This window comes from Hyalella azteca, unplaced genomic scaffold, assembly GCF_000764305.2.
Source record: "Hyalella azteca isolate HAZT.00-mixed unplaced genomic scaffold, Hazt_2.0.2 contig12465, whole genome shotgun sequence".
NCBI lineage: Eukaryota > Metazoa > Arthropoda > Malacostraca > Amphipoda > Hyalellidae > Hyalella > Hyalella azteca.
The window spans coordinates 11,975-31,688 of NW_025942423.1; the positions used below are offsets into that span (position 1 = coordinate 11,975).

Genomic DNA, 19,714 nt, shown 5'->3' on the forward strand with positions numbered 1-19,714 from the left:
TATGCGTTCACGACATATCGCTAAAGGGTTAGGGGTGGTGGAGTTCTTTAACATTTAAGATAGGGGGAAATTAGCTGGCAAGCTCTTAAATAGTGTCTGCTTGAGCTGCACTTCAGTTACCCACCTGGCGTCGTATGGGGTGGTGTGCGTGCGGTACTTCCCACCATCCTTGACTGGAATCGAGCTCCAGTAACGTTTAGTCTTGTATCCTTGCTACATTGAGTGACTATTCCGATGCGCGCGGGACTTTGTCGGGCTCTATTGAAAAGTTAACTTATTATCACTGCAAACCTATCTCCTCCTACAGTTTTCAAGCTACAGCATTGAAAGATATACCATTCGATTTGTAAAGACCATACCTATCGAGCAACGAAGCCCCTTTTTTAGATTTGTGCATAGTTTGGATTGAAAATGGGAGGAGGGGGGGAAATCAGAAGAAAATGAGAAGAAAATGGGAAAATGCGTACAAAAAAGTTCCGACAAAAATCAAAAATCGGGCTGTGTTACTCGATTGGTATGGTCTTTACGAATCGAATGGCATTCATTCGATGCTCTAGCTTGAAAACTGTATGAGTAGATAGATTTTTTAAAGTACCCCCTTTTTCCGTTTTCTATGAATTTCACGTTTTCCTTGAATTCATACGAAAAAATCATACCAACAAAATGTGCTTGTATTTCGGTTTTACACACAAGTGTGATTCGTTAGTGAATGTGGAAGTTTTTCCGGAGGGAATACCCCCCCCCTTAACGTTATTTAGAAAGAATACACATGGATATTTCGAGTTCTTTTTTGAAGATTAAACTATTATATTTTTTCCGGAGAATAAATAAGGAGAATGATCAAGGCAAGATCGATGAATCTGATTCTGTGATTGAGCTGGAGGCAAATCAAAGTCCAGTCAACCGATGTCACCAGCTACAGGCTACAGCTAGTATGGCCTCCTCCAGACCATCATAGAACACAATTTTTGGAAAATAAATAACGTGCTTTTCCATTTTATTTGCCTGTCAAGATTAAGTACCATATTAAACCACAACATGTATTCGTAGCAAAAATCATTTCAATTACCGAGCTCCAGTCAGAATAGTAAAAGGATAAGTCTCAAGTTATTATATAAATGTATGACGGTAAGCCAAAGTTTACACCACATCAATAATTGATTCGTCTCCTTATTTCTCGTTATGTCTCGTTAAAATGGCTATAAATTCCGGGAAATTTTAATATACCTATTTTAACCGGGATGTCTCGTCTCGTCTCGGTATCGTCCCGGAATTCCTACGGACGGCTGAAAATTGTCCCGGTTTTTACTGCGAACCGGGACAGAGCCTGTTGTCTCGTCTCGTCTCGGATACAAAAAAATACCAAACGCAGGAGTCTACTGAACATACTGCCAGGTATTAGCCAGTCACGGTCCGTTCACTGCCAGGTGCATTCACATGTTCAGTTCTATAATGTGCCGCCCACACTTCAGGCCTTACGTATCACCCGGCATGTCAGCCGAGCAGGGTGCCAAATGGTACATTTCCATACCAGATTTCAGGAAATTGGTTGAGATGGTATGTGATATACGTATTTTTTTTCTGTCATATATGCAAAAATCTCTCATGCTGAGCAGGCAATATATAATACTCAAAATAAAAAAGAAAGCCGGAAATGCTGTTGTCACGTCCCAGTTAAAATATCTTCTGCCTTCATCATGGCTGGACCGCGCCTAGCATAGCAGGTGCCTCTTACGGCTGATGTAAATTCTTCGATAGAAATGTAGAATATTCGACCATTTATGGTCCAATCTTTTCCTCCCTGTATTGAAATGATTCCTATACTCACATTCATAATAAATTTGCAGGTTCAGATGTTCAGATGTTTGCGACTCGAGTAGTATCTTCGATAGGAGCAGCAACAACAAAGTCATCATATTATATTTATTTTTTACTTATTTAATAAATCTCTTACCACATACACAGAAAAAACATATACAAACTCATATAGTGGATCTCTTACATCCCATATACAAACTTTAATAAAAAACTCATATTATATTTATTCTATTATATACTTATTTAATGGATCTCTTTCATTAGCATCTACAGAAGAAGCGATTCACCATTTCACTCCATTGAGCAGCCAGCTTCCCATAGAAACATTTTATTTAGAAATATAATTGAACCCGAACGTTCTAGGAAGATATGACTAATTTCGCAATTTCGATTGGGTAATTGAAAACTGCAAATAGAACGTGGTTCTGACGAGCATGAGACGATTTATATTAGCGAGCGGCGAGTCAGAGACAGGATTTGAGCGACTCACGTGTGAACAGAAGGAACTGCAAGTAGTAAAACAACTGCATTGCGATTGGTCGCAATTTCTACCATTCATCATTAAACCTATAAGTCATGAAACATTTGATTGATATTTATTTCCTTTCTTCATTTTTGATGCAGCTATAGTTTGATGGAAAAGTTTGTTGTTTGATGGAAAAGTTTCACTCGAGTTAGAAGTTGTAAAGTCGACCTTTCAAGGGCAAGCCACAAGCCGCACTTACCCGCACACAGAGAAACTGCCCACCTGATGATATGACAAAGATGGAATATTGACTACTGTGTTGTTACTCTGCTCTCAATGTTTGACAGAAGTGTTATGTGGAAAACTTATTCCTTCAGTTTAGTGTAACCCAATATTATCCCAGATCACGCAGCCCGAAAATCTTCATACACATTAGCAAAACATATCTATCACCTCATGCCTATTTGGGAAATTATAGATGCTATGATATATTATAAACTACGGATTGTGGTCTTTCAAAATAAGTACTCATATGGTCATTTTAATGTAAAGAAAGATTCGCAATTAATATTGTGTCAAAGGATCTTATTTTTTTTCGATGAAATCACGAATAATTTTGTGTAAATAGACATCCTGCTTTGATGCAAACATCGAATCCGAACAAATGTAATTAAATTCCATATGACGGCAATGACTGCTTTATAGGAGCTCGCTATGTTTAAAAATGAGAATGCTGGCTGAATATTATCTGAATGATGAAATATTCATTATAATAGTAAAAATTTTATGAAGACTGGTCCTTGAATACAAAAATCTATGTACAAATCTACATTCGTTTTCAATGTTTTGCTCCAGGATGGTCTGGGCTAGCATTGCATTGAACCATCTCCTTCCCAAGGTCAGTGTAGGTCTGGAGTCTGCATACTTATCTACCCATCGACCACCGAGCCCTTCATAGATTAACTGCATTTACATCAACCCTCTTCTTACACACACATACAAATTAGAGACAAATTAATCGGATAGATGTGCTCACATACATGCGCTAGAGGTAAGGTTCGAGTATCACAGAATACTTCATGCCGGGCGTTGCGTAACCTAACCTAATTAGAGGCCAGCGTTGCCAATACCGTTATCACTTTCATGTTCTCCCCCATGCATGCTATTGAGTAGATTGGCCATTGAACTCAAGTGCTTGGAACCATAGCCCATAGGCGCCGAAAGCCAGCAGCCACTTCTCCAGCCAGTATATTCTTCACGGAGACAACAATCATGTATGTGTCTTCCTCCAAACTTGACCCGATTCTCTACCCAAACAAACCTTTCATTAACTAACAAAACCTCATTGGGTGTAGCAAGGTGGAGAAGCGGGGCAAATATTAGGGGACTGGAGAAGTTCATTGACTGCAGCGAGGTGGGGAGGCGGAGTAAGTATGGAGATATACGAGTGCTTGGGTGTCGATTCCGTGAAGACTTTACTGGCTGGAGACTAGGCTGCAAGCACACAGCGCCTTAGGCCTCAAGCCGTCGCGAAACTGGTATGGCTTGCGGTGCTTTCTGGCGTGGTCTGCGACTTAGTAGCTCTGAGTCTAGCTAAGCATGTTTGTATGGAGCGTTTACTTCAAAGCTTGTTTAACAGTTAAATTTGTGGCCGACGGCTGCGCACCATCCATTTTGATTGGAAACAGTCAGAATGAGTAATAGAAAATAAATAAAACGAATAAATTCACGATACATTCAGCGAGGCATGCTATTATTTAATTCGAACGATGTTTTCGCGTATTTAATACCGACCGTTCATTTGCTGTACAACAGGTACATAAAATTAAATCCTTATTTTATATGGCCTATACTTTTGAGCTTTGACACGCCACGGCCAAGAGTAATGCAATGTTAGGACGTTGCAGACGCATATCTTGGTGGTGGCAGATGATAAATCAGTCTCTGAGAATGTGTAATGTAGCTGTACCAGTATATCAAGTTCATAATGACGAAACAAATAGGAAAAACAATCCTTGAAACTTGATCGATCTGAGACACTGAGTTCATTTGGCGCATGCATGACCGGCGCTTGCGTCGCTGATCCTCTTTCTTCTTCATGTTCACTGCAGGGACCTGGAACAACACAAGTGATAATATTCGGGACTAGAACATGTAGCATACTAATTAAAAAAAATTATAAGGAGCAAATTGAACACCGAACTGGTCTTATCATTGTATTTATACTCAGAATCAGATGCATCTGACTGATGTAGCTGAACTCAGAAAGAAATGGTGATGAAGTGCTTGAATTGACACATAATAACTAATTTTTTTTACTCGTTATGCAGCACTCACGAGAGACGTGACGAATTGTCTGCGTGGACAACATCTGGGCCGCAGTCTCTTATACCAACGCCCTCTCATGTGACGCTCTGATACGGTAGTTTGTTTCAGTTTGGGCTGTTGCCTGTTGTTGAGCGCCTGATGACTCGGTGTGTTGGTATGCTGATGGTAGTGAATGTATTGCAGCTCATGATTATTTTGATGCCGTTTGCAGTAATGTAGTCCGACTGGCAACCCTTTGCTGCACCCGCTAGCATTGTATGTTGTTATGTCTATGACGTCAGCCGCCCGCGTGCTGCATCGACTGGGCGAGCAGTTGGAGTGAGGGGTGGAGTGCGACGAGCGAACTGAGGCCGGGGAAGACTGGTGGTTGGGCGTGTTCTGGGGGGTGTCCTGGTCGGACGTCACCTGCTCGGATACAAATGCGTACAAGTAGATTTATTGATGAACTGGAGCCAAAGAATGATATTATCCAACCTAATAAGTATGATGCATGGTTTGTGATTACACTTACAGTGGGTGCGAAAACTATCCGACACAAAGAAAAAACTAAATTAAAGCCTTTTCAACAAAACAACATCCATAAACATACACTATTCTAATGTAAATTTACTTTGGAAATATAAATGTCATATCAAAACAACAATATCAATAAATGATGGCTTGATAATATTATTGTAATTTTGTAGATGTTAAGGTTTAAAAAGTATCCAACACATCACATAAAAGAATATAATTCGCCGATACTTTCTCGTCCATTATGTTTGGGGGTATATTCTAGAATCAAGAAACATTGAAATATTCTAGAATGCAAAAGAACATCATAGACATCTCTCTAACTGCAGTCATACATATCCTAACGTCGTCATTTGAAAGTGACCTAAATTTTACGTTCTTGAAAGATGTCTAAAACTGCAGAATTTTCTGGATCAATTAGAAAATCAATTATTTGCAAATGCAAATTGCTCAATTTCGAGAGATGGTTTGGCATATGGAAAAATTTCATTTGCGTTATATATCCCAATTTCGAAAGTTGGTGATAGGTACTGTTCGGATGTGTAAATCATTCCATCTTTCGACTGGTTTGCCTCGTTCAGGGCGTCCTACAAAAATTTATGACCGCACAGCATAGAGTTTAGTTCGAAAAGTACAGAATAATCCTCCACTGACTCGTTCTGAACTGCCAAAAGACTTGCAATCAAGTGAGACAAATGTCTGCAAGAATACAATTAGGACAGTGCTTTTGAGAGAGGATTCCACTCTCGGTCGCCAAGAAGGACCCTCTCTTGAAGGAAATTCGCGCATAGAACCGCTGAAACTTTGCTAATCAACCGGACCTCAATCCCATTGAAAATCTGAGGCGGGTATTGAAAGTGAGGGTACAGGAGAGAGATTCAAAAAATCTTATCCAATTGAAAGAAATATGCAACGAAGAGTGGGCTTCAATTCCTACTGGCATATGTGTTAATCTTGCGAACAAGTATTCCAATCGGTTAGAAGCAGTTTGGCTCCTAAAAGTCACATAATGAAGTATTGAATAAATTTTTTACTCTGTATTGGATACTTGTTGAACCTTGATTTATCCAAAATTGCAATTAATATACATATACATTATTATTTGTATATATACATTAATTTGGAATATACATTAATATTTGTATATTCCATGTAAATTTACATTAAAATATTGATATTTGTTTATATTATTTTATTGAATAGGCTTTAATTAAATAAAGTTTTACCTTCGTGTCGGATATTTTTTGCACCTACTGTAATTATGCAGTCATATAGTTAAACAACGGTAAAGAGTCTGCGGTTCATTATTTCTCACGTCATAAGGGGGGCATAAACACTGTGGAAGCTCATTCGCTTACTTCTCGCAGATTCAACTTGTGTCAAGCTTGAGAAGTCCTCAGCCCGCGAAAAATCGAAAAAGATGCTCACCAGTTGCTCATCGAGGGACACGTCGGACGTTGAGCGGCTTGCTGCTGCTGTGTTGTGCTTACACGCGATCGCTTCTTCCACAGAAGACTGGCGCGGCATCAGAGGCTGCTGCCTTGGCTGCCATTGTTCAGATTGCTGACGGTGGTTCTGTTGTTGGGGTTGCTGGGGCTGGTGATTCTCGCATTTGTCGCTATTGACAGGCCAATATTGTTCTCCGGACCCAAACTTGGTGAAGTAATGTACGAATGCAAACTGCTCAATTTCAAGCGAACATTCAGGTAACCATGGATAGACCGGACAGGTACGGAGGAGTAAGTAAATCACATTCAGACCCCCAGGCCTTAACTTTCTACAGAAAATACTAATAGCCACAATCATCGTCACATAAGTTGAGTCTACGAAATAGAGCTATACACAGTCTTAGGCGCGACAAAATTAGGTATCAGCTTATATTAGGATTGTATCTGTAGAGTAGTAGAACGTGTTTACCCCATCAATAGTCGACTTCAGCAATAACTAAGAGGGTCAATGGTTTAGCGTGGGAGGTTGTCATTTCTTCTTTTTTGTCACTTTCATAGTTAAAAAATCCACAATGATTATAAAATCCATTCGCCGCAAATAAAATTCAGTAAATATCTGCGAATGGAATAATCAACAAAGATAATAAAACTCGAACGCAAAAGTGTAGGTGAAAATTAATATCATGTATATAGTAGTAAATTAATATCATGCATATATATAGTAAAACCATAATAATATTAAGCATGGGGACTATAACAACATAGAATTTATTTTCAATCGATCTTAATATTACTTAAGCATTAGCCGGACCAATTTATTGAGCTGTCCACCTAGAACTGGCAGACGGAATCTCGAGCTGATGGCGTCACCGTTTCCTCATAAGCTGAAGCTCCTCAACCTGACCAGTGGCTGAATGACCACGTTATAGTTACTAATGCAATTAATATTGGTATTATGGTAATTTTTGAGATTGTTTATTAACTTAGTATTGATAAGCTCTTACCTCAACGATAGTGGCAAAGATGAAGCCGAAAGAAATCCAGACGAAAATGTCGAGCGCCGTGGAGTAGCTCACTCTGGGCAAGTCAGCTCGAGCCTCCAGCCCCAGGAATGTCATCGTCAGGACGGTCATGACTCCTGTTACAAGCAACCGGCCACAAGAAATAGTATTGGTCAGGACGGTCATGACATGATGAATGATAAATTTGGTTGGGATAAATGCTGAGTTCCCAGTGGCTATTTTATGTTTATTTCTTTCTTTATGAACGACCAGAACTTTCTTTTTGGATTAGCAGCCTTCCAACCGTAAGGGCATGTTCTAGGAAAGTACGATTCTTCTATCTGCCTTCTGACTCAACCATTTTTTTGTATATAAAACGCACTCCTACCATATACTTGTGCATTCGCTCCTTATCATTTCCATCCCCATGCCCCCTCCAGATACTCCGAAACACGGCGGGCTTGTCCAGGGGGCCCAGCTACCACCAACCAACCACTACGGCTCCAACTCTCATCAGCACGTGCTCATCATCATCATCGATGTCACCTTACCAGTCATTAAGCCCCCTGAACACTCGAGACCCCAAATTTACAAAATTCAACATGAAAAAATCGACCCGGAGACTACCAACCGACCGACTAAAAAATTTTCAAACTATGCCCAGAGTACTCGACATCCCACTCATTAGACTTACCGAAACTTCCATCGATTTCAAGCAATGACAGGCAATGCATCCGCAATAGACAAATTAACTTTCAGAAAAGCGACTAAACTCCCTAACAAAATTATTCTGACGCCAATCATGCGGCGCAACTACCATGCAGAAATTGAAACTTTCGTTGGACCACTTGACGAAGATGTTGGTAGCTACAGCCCTGCCGAAATTCAAAACAAAATCTCTACTCATCAAAATTATTTGTACATTACAGTCATCTTTAAAATAGAATACTACACACTCGCCATAAAAATTGCAACCACAGATACCACGAATGCACAACGAATACTCATCGACTGAATCTACGTGTACTACGACACAAAAATCATACCATCGCAATGGCTGGACCTACACATCTCATACAAATGTTATATGTGTGTAACTCACCAAAGCACTACGACCGCTCTGAGTGAGCCATTATCATTACTATGCTCCAAGTCGACAACCCCACGGGTTGTTAACCTTCTCCCCTCCGGCAACCACGACCGAGACCTTAGCAAACGGGAAACCATGGAGGAACAATATAAGCAGTCTTATATTTCTCGACCCGGACCCGACGTATCAATCCAAATCAAACTATTTAGAAACTCTAACCACCCCACTCAAATCATTCACGCCCCCCACAATATTTGGTACACCAACTGAGAAAGAAAGAATACGGACTGAAGCTTTCGGTGGAAGATACAGACAATTCCAAAATATATATTCGACCACTTAAGACGGGAAAATTTGAAAATACATCAGCCGGCAAAAAAACCTAATCCCTCACGAAACCTTCATAAACATGGACGAACACTTCACAGCGAACACTTTCGTAGACGAACACTCCCCGGAAATTTGGCGATAATTTTTCTACTGATTGGTAACTGCGAGCGTCCGGCGCTCGTCGTCATCGAGCTTGGCGCCGTCTTGGATCAGGACAGATCTTTAAAATCACTCGTATTTTACCTCAAGAATTGGTTACGCACTCAGATAATACCCAGAGACTGAATTTTTATTTCAGCAAAAGCACACTTGCAGAACATGGAGAGGACGATGCTTATCATCTCAAGCATACAATCTCTGGCCGACATCGACCAAAAATCAAAACAATTTAATACCATAGATCTAACCTGTGGTGAGTAAATTATCGACTTTTTTCAGAAATATTCTCTTATAATGAGAAAATAGAGAGAAAGAAATTTTCAATCACTGAGAGATTATTTCGAAAATTAAAATATTAAGAACATCTCAATTTTTCTAACATTCTATTCTATCAATATCTATCGTAATTTAGTTAGAAATGATCGAGGGAAGTAGAAAATCTTAGGTGGCCACAGGTATTACTGACCTGTAATTAGTTTATTAACAAATATAGTCAATTAACCAAGAATATACAGAGAGTGATAAAACAATGAATTAATTTTATCCTTATTTTGAGTAATAATGAAAAGGGACGAACCGAGCGAGATTCTGTCAGCCGTGGCCTCTCTGTTGAGCAGGAAAGACACCCAGGAGAGCACGACGAGCAGCATGCACGGCCCGTACACCTGGATGAGGAAGTTGCCCATGCGGCGCTGCAGGTAGAAGCTCGCCTTCAGCACCGAGAACTGCCCTGCAACAATTCCTCTCTCTACCTCTCAATCAAAGTACGAATCCTAACGGGAAAATGTCATTGAATTATGATCAAACTTATTTCTGTATTAGAACAAAAGTTTATAACTAAATAGTTTAGGTCGTGGTAATCGTGATCGAAATTAGTAATGAAGGCAGGCTTCGCTCGTACCAACCGTCGCTCGTACAAGAAAAGTAAGTCAAGGAGTGAGTGACAGCTAGAGAATTTTGGATCAGTATTGAAGGCATCGGATAGATTTAAAATTTATAAGCATTGTAGTTTGACCAAGTGATAATTTTGTAACAGACAATATGAGACAGAAGTTTTCGCTGTAGGCATTTGAATGTACGATGAATTCCTGGCCATTTGCGTAAAATTTGAAGATAAAACTAATTTTTCTCTCAAATTTACGACTTGAGATGCGGAGCAATGTCAAAAGTTGTAACTCGAACTGATGTTACGTATGGCGCAGACCTGTGGTGCGCGTGATGTTCTGGAAGCTCGATGGCGCAGCTATTAGGTCGAACTGGGACAGCCTCATGTCGGATGCTATAACAATCTGGCGGTTGTCGTTCCAGCGGTAAATGACATCACGTGTCGTGTATGCATCTGGTAAATAACTGTATATTAATAACCTGGTAATAAAATTAGATTATTTCTAGCTAGAAATTGAGGAAACTAATTCATAACATCCAATGAAGCTAACGAGAATAGCTTTTAAGGCGCACTGCCAGGTTTGATACCAACAGAAATTAATATACTAAAATCACTTGTTTGCTTAAATCGCAAGAAACCAGGAATGTAGGAGCAATGATTGATGATTCTGAAGCTTCCAAGCCTGTCTTCAAGAACAGACTAGACGAAGCTATGCAGGAGCACATGTTCAGTCTTGAAATGCTTGGCAACTTACGGACCAGGCAATAAGTCCAGCAGCTATCTCAATCAATCGTCAGCTATGGAAAGATCGGGTTCCAAAGGCCGGATCCCTTGTGAATCAAGTCACGAATAGTACAAGAATCGGCAACAGGCCATGGGCCTATTTCTTCAATGCCAACACTTCTATTCTATTCTATTCTATTCTATTCTATTCTATTCTATTCTATTCTATTCTATTCTATTCTATTCTATTCTATTCTATTCTATTCTATTCTATTCTAAAAAAAAAAGAATTGATTTTATTAATTAAAAACAGGGAATGGTTTCATGTCAATGATCAGGGCCCCGACCTTAACGCCTCTGATGGTGGCCTACACCGACTCCGAGGGTCACTGAGCTGTGACGCGAGCGAATTCTATTCTAAAGAAAATACGTTGAGCATTGAAAAGAAAAAGCAGCGTTGAAATGACTTTGAAATTGCACAAACAATGGCTATATGAAAAGCTGATCGACGTTGTACAAAGTGTTGAAATTCAAGCATATCTCGTTGTAACCGGCTTACTTATTGGTTTTTCTCGCAAAATAAATCCGCTCATTCCCAATTTATTCATAATTACATTGTATCAATATTTTTTTTTATTTTAGGGAATAGCTATCTTGTATCATTTTAGGGTAAAGGAAACCGACTACCTAGGATCCTTAGTAAACATTCGATCTTGTAATGTACGGCGTCACTGGCTAAATATTTTCTGACCATGCTCCTTAATTCGCTTGTTTTATTAAACTGTAATCTGATCACCAATACATCTGCAAGCTTCACTTGTTATTTATTCATGGTCTCTGCGCTAATAATTTACTAAAAATTTAGTTGCCCGAGAGACATAAGTATAGGTAACAAAAGCTTGACCACATTCGCAAATGCTTCGGAAATATCGCACTGCCAATGAATATTCAATTTTTGCTGGCAAAAATTTTATAGTAATTTATCAAACTGAGATTCATGTAGGGTACAGGCTAACCCGTCCGGTATGGCAGCGCTTGTAATGTATTGAAATATGCAATAATAGTTTCATCTGATGTTCTTTTGCCGCCAAGCACAACCTGCACCTCCGAGTGCGCGGGGGACGGGCGCGGCCGTCTGCTGGTGGTTTCGAGTAGTAAAGGCCCGAAAAACTCCAAGTTACTAATGTACTGAATAAACAACGACTCTGGTATATAATCACTAACGAACTACATACGAAGACCGCGTTTGCGATATTTATGCATTGCCAATATATACACTACGGCAACCAAACCGTTAACAAACAAGAAACAACAATTAAGATATAATGGACGCGACGACACCATCGAAAGAACGGACACAGTGCAACAATTATTGTCGTGTTAGGAGTGTGGTCAGAGCAGATAGCAGCAGCGGTCCGGCCTGCATGAGAGCATGAGCAACATTGTACGAGTGGCACTCAACTCAATCATTTCAGCGTATGGCTGTTGTCCACGGTCGGCAACGCCGACCATAAGAAATCTTTAGAAAGGTTGAGACGAGATTACAGCAACGAAAATGACCGAGCTACCAAGAGTGGCTGTAGTGATACGGGATGTTGCCGCTGTGGGGTTGCTATGAACAATGCGGCCGAGGTACCACTCGATGGCCACTTTCACCACTTAGCGACTTACATTAAAATATGAAAGGTAAAATTCTGGGTTAGAGACTTAGTTGAGATTTAGCTGTGAAGCTTTAACTTTATAGTTGAGAATTAATTTCGTAGTTCTCAAGAGATGAGACAAATTCGACACTTATTCACGTCACGGGCGGTGGTCTTTTGGGTCAAAAATTTTATTCGAGTAAGGGTGCGTCGTGATTTACCACCGAATAATTATACACGTATAAGCATTACATTTTGATCATCGTGAACACATATTGCCGTGATAAACTCCTAAGGAACCGTCCTTTGAAGTGCCATAGAACCGTTCCTTGAACATTCTAGGCCAGGCAAACTCCACTTAATTCAATGATGGAGGTCAGTTGATCGGGAGGTCAGTTGATCGGGAGGTCAGTTGATCGGGAGGTCAGTTGATCGGGAGGTCAGTTGATCGGGAGGTCAGTTGATCGGGAGGTCAGTTGATAGGGAGGTCAGTTGATCGGAAGGTCAGTTAATCCAGAGGTCAGTTGATCGGGAGGTCAGTTGATCGGGAGGTCAGTTGATCGGGAGGTCAGTTGATCGGGAACTGGGTGTCCATGGGGAAGTCCCTCAAGTCCATGGGGCATGTAGCATGGATCGTAAGCCTGGAAGAACAGATGAGACGCCATTAAACAAATCTTCGTCCAGATTATATTCGTTACCAAACGAATAGGTGACTCGTAAACTTCCAATAAATAGAATTATAAGCGAACCATCAATCCATAATTGGTTGAACATATTTTCCGGAAACATTTGAAAAGTATTTCGTTGACCGCATTTTACGTACTGAGTCCTTGGAATTTAATCGTGAAAATTTCTGCTCCTAAGTCATGAATTATAATCAAGCTACTAAATGAATTATGATCAAGTCATCATAATTCATTTAGTTATACTCAATAATGATAGGCCTAGATGATCAGATTGAGCCTGAGGATTGACAGCCTTAGATTTGCAGCAGAAACCTGCAGGAGTGAATGACTACCGAGAGATGGCCACCCCCACCACCAGCTCGATCGTCGGTCTCAGGAGCGTATAGAGGCTACATGTCAACGTTTTACTTGTCGGGAGCCTACTGCGCATTCGTCATCGATGCTCTAAATCCACGATTGAATAAGTTTTTGTTGTTGTAGCGCGACATTACTGCATTGAAAAGTTGCCACTCGAAAAAATCAAACGAAACTCTGCTTCATTAAATAAAACCTTATTATATAAAAAATCTCGAACTTGATAATGAGGATGATAGAATAATTCAGAAGTTAATGGAATAATAAATAAATAAAGTAACTTTTTAATTTAGCATTAAGTTACTAAAATAAATTTATTTGTAGCTTGATGAAAGGACCAACGGATGTTTAGTGACATTTTCCCAGGACAATATCATGTTACTAAATTATAATATGAACACAGATGCTGATGAGTGTGCAACCGCTTTCGACTATTTTATGATCATCTATAAAAATAAAAAGAACCATTTAAACAGAAGCTGCTGAGAACAACAAAGAATTAACCAACTACTTCACATGCAGTATTGATTTTCTAAAGGATCTTTTAATTCAACGATTTATTCAATAATTGCTTTCTTTTGTCGCACACTACATATTTTCATCGAAACTCAGCTTAAAAATGTTCACAGGTTGTAATTAAAGCTGGCCTTTCATATGAAACAAAAAAGAATAAAAAGGTCAACAAAGCAAATATAACTCCCAAAAGAAAAAGTCGTAGACACTCGGATGTAAATCACTTCAAAAAAGATTCAGGGAGACGGAACTGGAGCGCGGACGAAAGAAAACGATACTAACTGGAAAAATAGCCCCATTACGTACATCATTGTGACGAAAATGAGCTAAACTGCGACTTGAGACTTTCTAACATCCACGACTGAAAGGAATAAGGAGGAATCTCGCCTAGTTCCGTGAGTGTTCTGACCTCTGAAATAAGATCACTTGAAGCCGAGGAGAGCTCTTAAAATAAAGCTGCGTCTTCCGAACGGTAAGACAAGGATATACCAGGATACGTGCTTATTTGGGTACTTAAAAAATGTTCGGCTAGAGGTGAGATAAGTACGGCTTGAACATAGACCAGTAATACCGAGCATGGAAACATAAACTTGCCCTCTATGTACAAGTCTGCATACCATTTATGCTCATATATCAAATTTCTGCTAATTCGGCGAGTACACAGCCGGTACGGCCAGTGCAAGAGTACGACCAGTGTAATGCGAACTATTCCAGCGGTTAAGGTTACCGAGTTTGTCACAACCATTAAAGGACCATGCCATTGTTGAGGTGACATCTGTTACTTTTTTAATCTTGCAATCTCTTGACTTGCATTTATTACAGTTTAAACGCATATTAATTTAAACGTATATTAGCTCAACATAACCCTAAACAAGATTGAGTATCAAGTTTGCATTTGATTAAATTGTTACTCCTCTGCATTAATGCATAAAGAGTGAATTTATCAAATAATTTTCTTGAAAAACGTGAAGTGCTTAAGTAGGTTTCATATAAATTTCTAATTCGATTTTTCAAGTTGAATACTCTGAAAAAAAATACACATAATGTTGCTTCATCTTGAAAACAGATAGGTAATAGAATGAAGAGACCTCGACTGTCTGAGCAAGAAGCAAGCACAGCCGATTTAGAATCTAGGAAGCTTTCGAGCATTTTGATCTTTCCGGGCAAATTTCTTACACTCGAATCAGATGTGTTAGACCGTGAAAACTGTGTATGGCAATGCAGAGTACGAGTTTTTGTTTAGAAAACTAGAACAACGAAATTTTGTGAATATGCAATGAATTGTGAGTCTATGACCGTCGCAATGATGAACAATCAGAATTCAATATCATTACGCTAAATTTCAAGAAGTACTTATACGATTGGTTGCGTGCTTAAAATGGACGGGATACTATTATATTATTGACAGAATTCGTTCATATCCTCCCAGTCTCCGTATCATATATACTCACTCAATTGTCTCTTCCTTCGACCGTCATTCAACATTTTGCCAGTCATCGCATCCTTCTCATCCATTCTTATAGCTCCTTCTCATCCATTCTTATAGCTCCTCTATCACCGTCTTTATCATGCACCCAGCGGGCAGTCTATCTATTACAAGTTCCGCCAGTTCGCCAGTCCAGCAATTGCTCAATGCAGTCCCTGACAAGGTCCGGCGGCCACCGCCCGCCCTGCGTGGGCTGGTGTCCAGAGGACCTCGGTGTCCTGGAAGACAGCCAACGACCGGCACTGAAGGAAGGGAGGGCGGCCGCGCCACTTCAAGCGCTTCAATAATGTACCGACAGACCATTGCAAGCCTCGATTGTTTAGGGAATCGTTGTCCCATGGCATATATGGCGAATGGTAAAGATCGATAAGAAGAGAATGCCACCTGTGAGTTTAGGTAAGCTATCATTTTCGGGGTTGCAAGTACGATTATAACATAAATATCTTTGTCGCACTGTAATTTTTTTGTGAGCTCGAAAATTTCGGGTCCGATGCGTTTTCGTACCTAGTATACCGCCAGGAGTTCTTCTTGCGAATCAGAATAGCTTTTTGCGATATAAAGAAGATGGCAAAATAGGCTAATCTGCGGACAATAATATAAATTTGAAGGTCATCTTTTGGGGTGCTTCAGAAAGTGAATAAAGGAAATAATTAGTGTAAATCAGTTTTGTATATCCTTTACGACTGACTAATTATTACCACACTTCTCTTTAACTTCACTTGTTGTCTGTATGTCTGTCTGTTTGTCTGCTACAAATCTTATAATCGATTTTTAACACACTTCTTTCTCTCCAATCTATCTGAAATTTTGCAGACTTGCGTAAAGTCGGAGACAATGCATGAATCAATTGACAGAATAAATAATTTTGAAAATTTAATTTCTTTTATGTATTAAAATAATTAAAAAATTAATTCTTTTGACATTCGAAATTCAAATTAGAAATTCATTGTACATGTTTTACATTGGAGATACTGGATTTTTTAGAAGTGTTGTCTTTCAAAAGTAATTTTCAACGTATATTACTATATTAAGATGTATTGTTGTCAGAGTTAGCAAAAAATTGAATTCGTTGCGAACACTGGGATTGCGAAGTGAGATCGGGAAGATCAATTGTTTGTGAACAGTTATTCAACAGTTTTTTTAACGGATGCTTCATATCGATAAATAGATTAGGCGAGCTGTTTCGTGATTATTTTAACTTGTATAAAGTATGTGGCCTGTTTAACGACTGTTTCAAATAAACAAATCAACATTTAGCCTGATTCAAAGATATTTTACGTCGACGAATAAGATATGAAACCATTTCCAAGATTGCTTTACCTCGACGAGTAGAGTATTCGTCCTGAGGGATAGAGTCTGATGAGCTTGTTTGGTGTCGTGATGACGTGCAAGTGACTTCTTCGTCCATTGTGTATGTAAGTGTCAGGCTTCCAGAGGCGTTCCAGCATAGCCACGGAGAGTGTGAAGGCTCGCTCGTGGTCTGAGAACGCGAGTCGCTGGTCCAGCCACGTCTGGCGGAAGTAGCAGTCCATCGAGAACTCCTGACGTCATAAGTAAAATTGAAATTTTTAATCACGAATGAACGACTACGATAAATAATAATACTTGATAGACACTGTTATTATTGTTATTGTTATTATTACTATTCTCGTTGTAATATTTCGAGGGACATTCTCTTTCTGGAATGCAAAATATGCGCTGAGATATCTGCCACCTGCTTGCCCGGGACTAAAAATATGCAATAAAGGATTTATCACCGAAAGATTCACAATTAAGATGTCACTTTATGTAAATACTTACGTTGAATACCACAAAGCTTTAAGTCACTTCCACCAGTGTTCAACTATTTCAACTTTTTACGTTAAATTAATAATAATTAGCAAATAAATATTATACTCACCATGTCCATTTCGGAGATTTGTCCCATGCTCCGAACTTCCACATCGATTTCAACAACAGTCGGTGAGCCTGTTCAAAACATTTCAATTTTATCAATCTTTAGCATTACCTTTGCCAACTATACATCGAATTTATTGTAAAAAATATCCGGAAATTTTTAAGCCCACAGGTTTTAAAAATACGGACACGTACATACAATCACGCTTTAATGACTCAACCAAAAATAAATTGCTCTGCAAAAAGGCCAGTATGCAGGATACGACTGTTGGTCTTTCGAAATTATCACAGTTTGTAACATTCCGGCTTTATTTCAGCTATAATATTCTTTTAAAGTTCGTTTTCCGAGTTCATTGTCGTTTATAAGGTGAGGTGGTGCCTGAGTCTGTTTATGGAGGGTCTGAGTCTGTTGTCGTAGTAACTCAGCAGGCTGTCCAGCAGAAGGTGTTAATAGTGTAATTAGTGCCTCACCTCCCATGGAGGGTATGAGTCTGTTGTCGTAGTCACTCAGCAGGCTGTCCAGCAGAAGGTGTTTATAGGGTAATTAGTGCCTCACCTCCCATGGAGGGTATGAGTCTGTTATCGTAGTCACTCAGCAGGCTGTCCAGCAGAAGGGGTTCTTAGGGTGACTGGTGCCTCACCTCCCATGCAGGACCTGAGTCTGTTGTCATAGTCACTCAGCAGGCTGTCCAGCTGAAGGGGTGTATATGGTGACTGGTCCTCACCTCCCATGGAAGGCCTGAGTCTGTTGTCGTAGCCGCGGAGGAGGCTGTCCAGCATGAAGGAGATGTTGCTCGTCGGCGTCACAGCTCGCACGCCGTCTCTACGTCCACATCACAGAACAATATTAATAAATGATATTGATAATTATTTTGAATATTAGTCGTTAATATGAATATTAATGAATAAATATGTCTTATACATACATATATTGATTTCTCCAAAAATTGGGCTATAGGAATTGATCCAGACGAAAGGAAAAAAGCATAATTTTAATCCCATAAAATCTTCATTGTCTGCACCGGCGAACTCTTGCATAGAAAGTATGAATGAATTATAGATATTTTCTTATCAAAAGCACTAAATGCTACGCAGGCATGAAGGAAATTTATATGTGCTGCGCTCGGCAACACCACTGAAATAACCTCCTTGAACTCTTCCCGTATTTGAACGCTTCACCGGCTCCGTAAGCCGAGACTGATTTCTTTGCTTCCTATCGCCTCATCGTCTCAATTACCTCGGCAAATAAAATATTCGGTTTCTCGTAATGCGCTAATCACTTAATTTGCTGTAATATACTTATGCTTGAAATATTTGTAACATAGTATTTATTTAAAAGTCTATTTGGAGTTCTCTGCCATAACGTTAAAATCTTTGCCGGGATATCGTTGGCCATTGAGTGGCCGGCGGTCGCCCGCCGAACAATCTTTTGTAATGTTCGGCCTGGCCTGACCTTGGCAAGGCATCTTCATTGGACGTTCTTTAATCGGAGATCTCAGAAGGATTCTTTTGGAGCTCGCCGACTTCAGACGAATCAGCCGACAAGTTATTGGATTATCCTGACCTCACTGAACAACATTACTGGATCTCGGCATTATAGTTGACATCCTTTTCAATCATATATAGTTTGGCATCTGAGAATATTAAAAAAATATAAATTTTCGCTGAAGGCAAGGCGTTGATAATAAATAATAAATTATACAATGGCAACAGTGTCAAAAATTTTAATAAAGTAAATTATAGCAAATTATATAATAGTTTTATAATTCAGTTAAAAATAACATAATTATGTAACAAATTATATAAATTAAACTGTGTCGAAAAGGTTAGTGTTTGGTCAGAAGTTAACACATTGTTACTGAATTTGTAAGTAACGAACAATATGAACGCATTCCTGAAAACAAAACTCAAAGCAGACAATATTCCACTTCATACAGCATAAAAATTTGTTCCCTTGGGACAAGGCATTCAATTCGCGACCCAGCACCGTCTGCTATAGTGTTCGATCCGTTCTTCAGGCTTACAAAAACGCATATAAGATACGGTAAAATAGCTTAAAATGTAACGAATAAAGCTGCACATTTTACTCATATGCTGAAATTTTCCCGTATACAAATTCTGTCGTTTGTTCTCCAATATTCCTTCCTTAAATGATTATCGAGTCACTTCATTCAAAGGCCCTGAGATCATTTTAGTCTGCCGATGGTCCCATACAATTTGTGTATCTCACAAATTGTATGGGACCATCGGCAGACATTTAAGTAAAACATTTTTCTTAATAAATGGACTTTTTCACAAAGAATTACGAATTTCCATCTTGTTCATCGTTATTGATAAAATAAATCAATCTTTATCCATTGTTTATCATAAGAAAATA

The 19,714-nt window shown here is 39.3% G+C and overlaps 1 protein-coding gene across 1 annotated transcript; it reads right to left on the reverse strand.

Annotated features, from left to right (window-relative positions):
- Positions 1 to 1,909: 1,909 nt before the first annotated feature.
- On the reverse strand, positions 1,910 to 18,150 carry LOC108664979 (gamma-aminobutyric acid receptor alpha-like). The gene is made up of 11 exons (XM_047883281.1): positions 18,063 to 18,150; positions 17,342 to 17,409; positions 16,762 to 16,982; positions 12,987 to 13,043; positions 11,243 to 11,251; positions 10,358 to 10,518; positions 9,731 to 9,883; positions 7,578 to 7,711; positions 6,554 to 6,805; positions 4,622 to 5,017; positions 1,910 to 4,399 (listed from the first exon to the last, which is right to left on the reverse strand). The coding sequence occupies exons 1-11, from the start codon at positions 18,115 to 18,117 to the stop codon at positions 4,178 to 4,180; spliced, it is 1,728 nt and encodes a 575-aa protein (XP_047739237.1). The 5' UTR covers positions 18,118 to 18,150; the 3' UTR covers positions 1,910 to 4,177.
- Positions 18,151 to 19,714: the final 1,564 nt, after the last annotated feature.

What these genes read in the sequence shown, in the direction of transcription:
- LOC108664979 (XM_047883281.1), bottom strand. Translation starts at nt 18,117, where the DNA reads ATGCTGGACAGCCTCCTCCGCGGCTACGACAACAGACTCAGGCCTTCC. An exon ending in CGAATACTCTACTCGTCGAG is followed by an intron (nt 13,044 to 16,761) that starts GTAAAGCAATCT and finishes CTGTTCTTCCAG; the next exon opens with GCTTACGATCCATGCTACAT. An exon ending in GAACATCACGCGCACCACAG is followed by an intron (nt 9,884 to 10,357) that starts GTCTGCGCCATA and finishes GAATTGTTGCAG; the next exon opens with GGCAGTTCTCGGTGCTGAAG.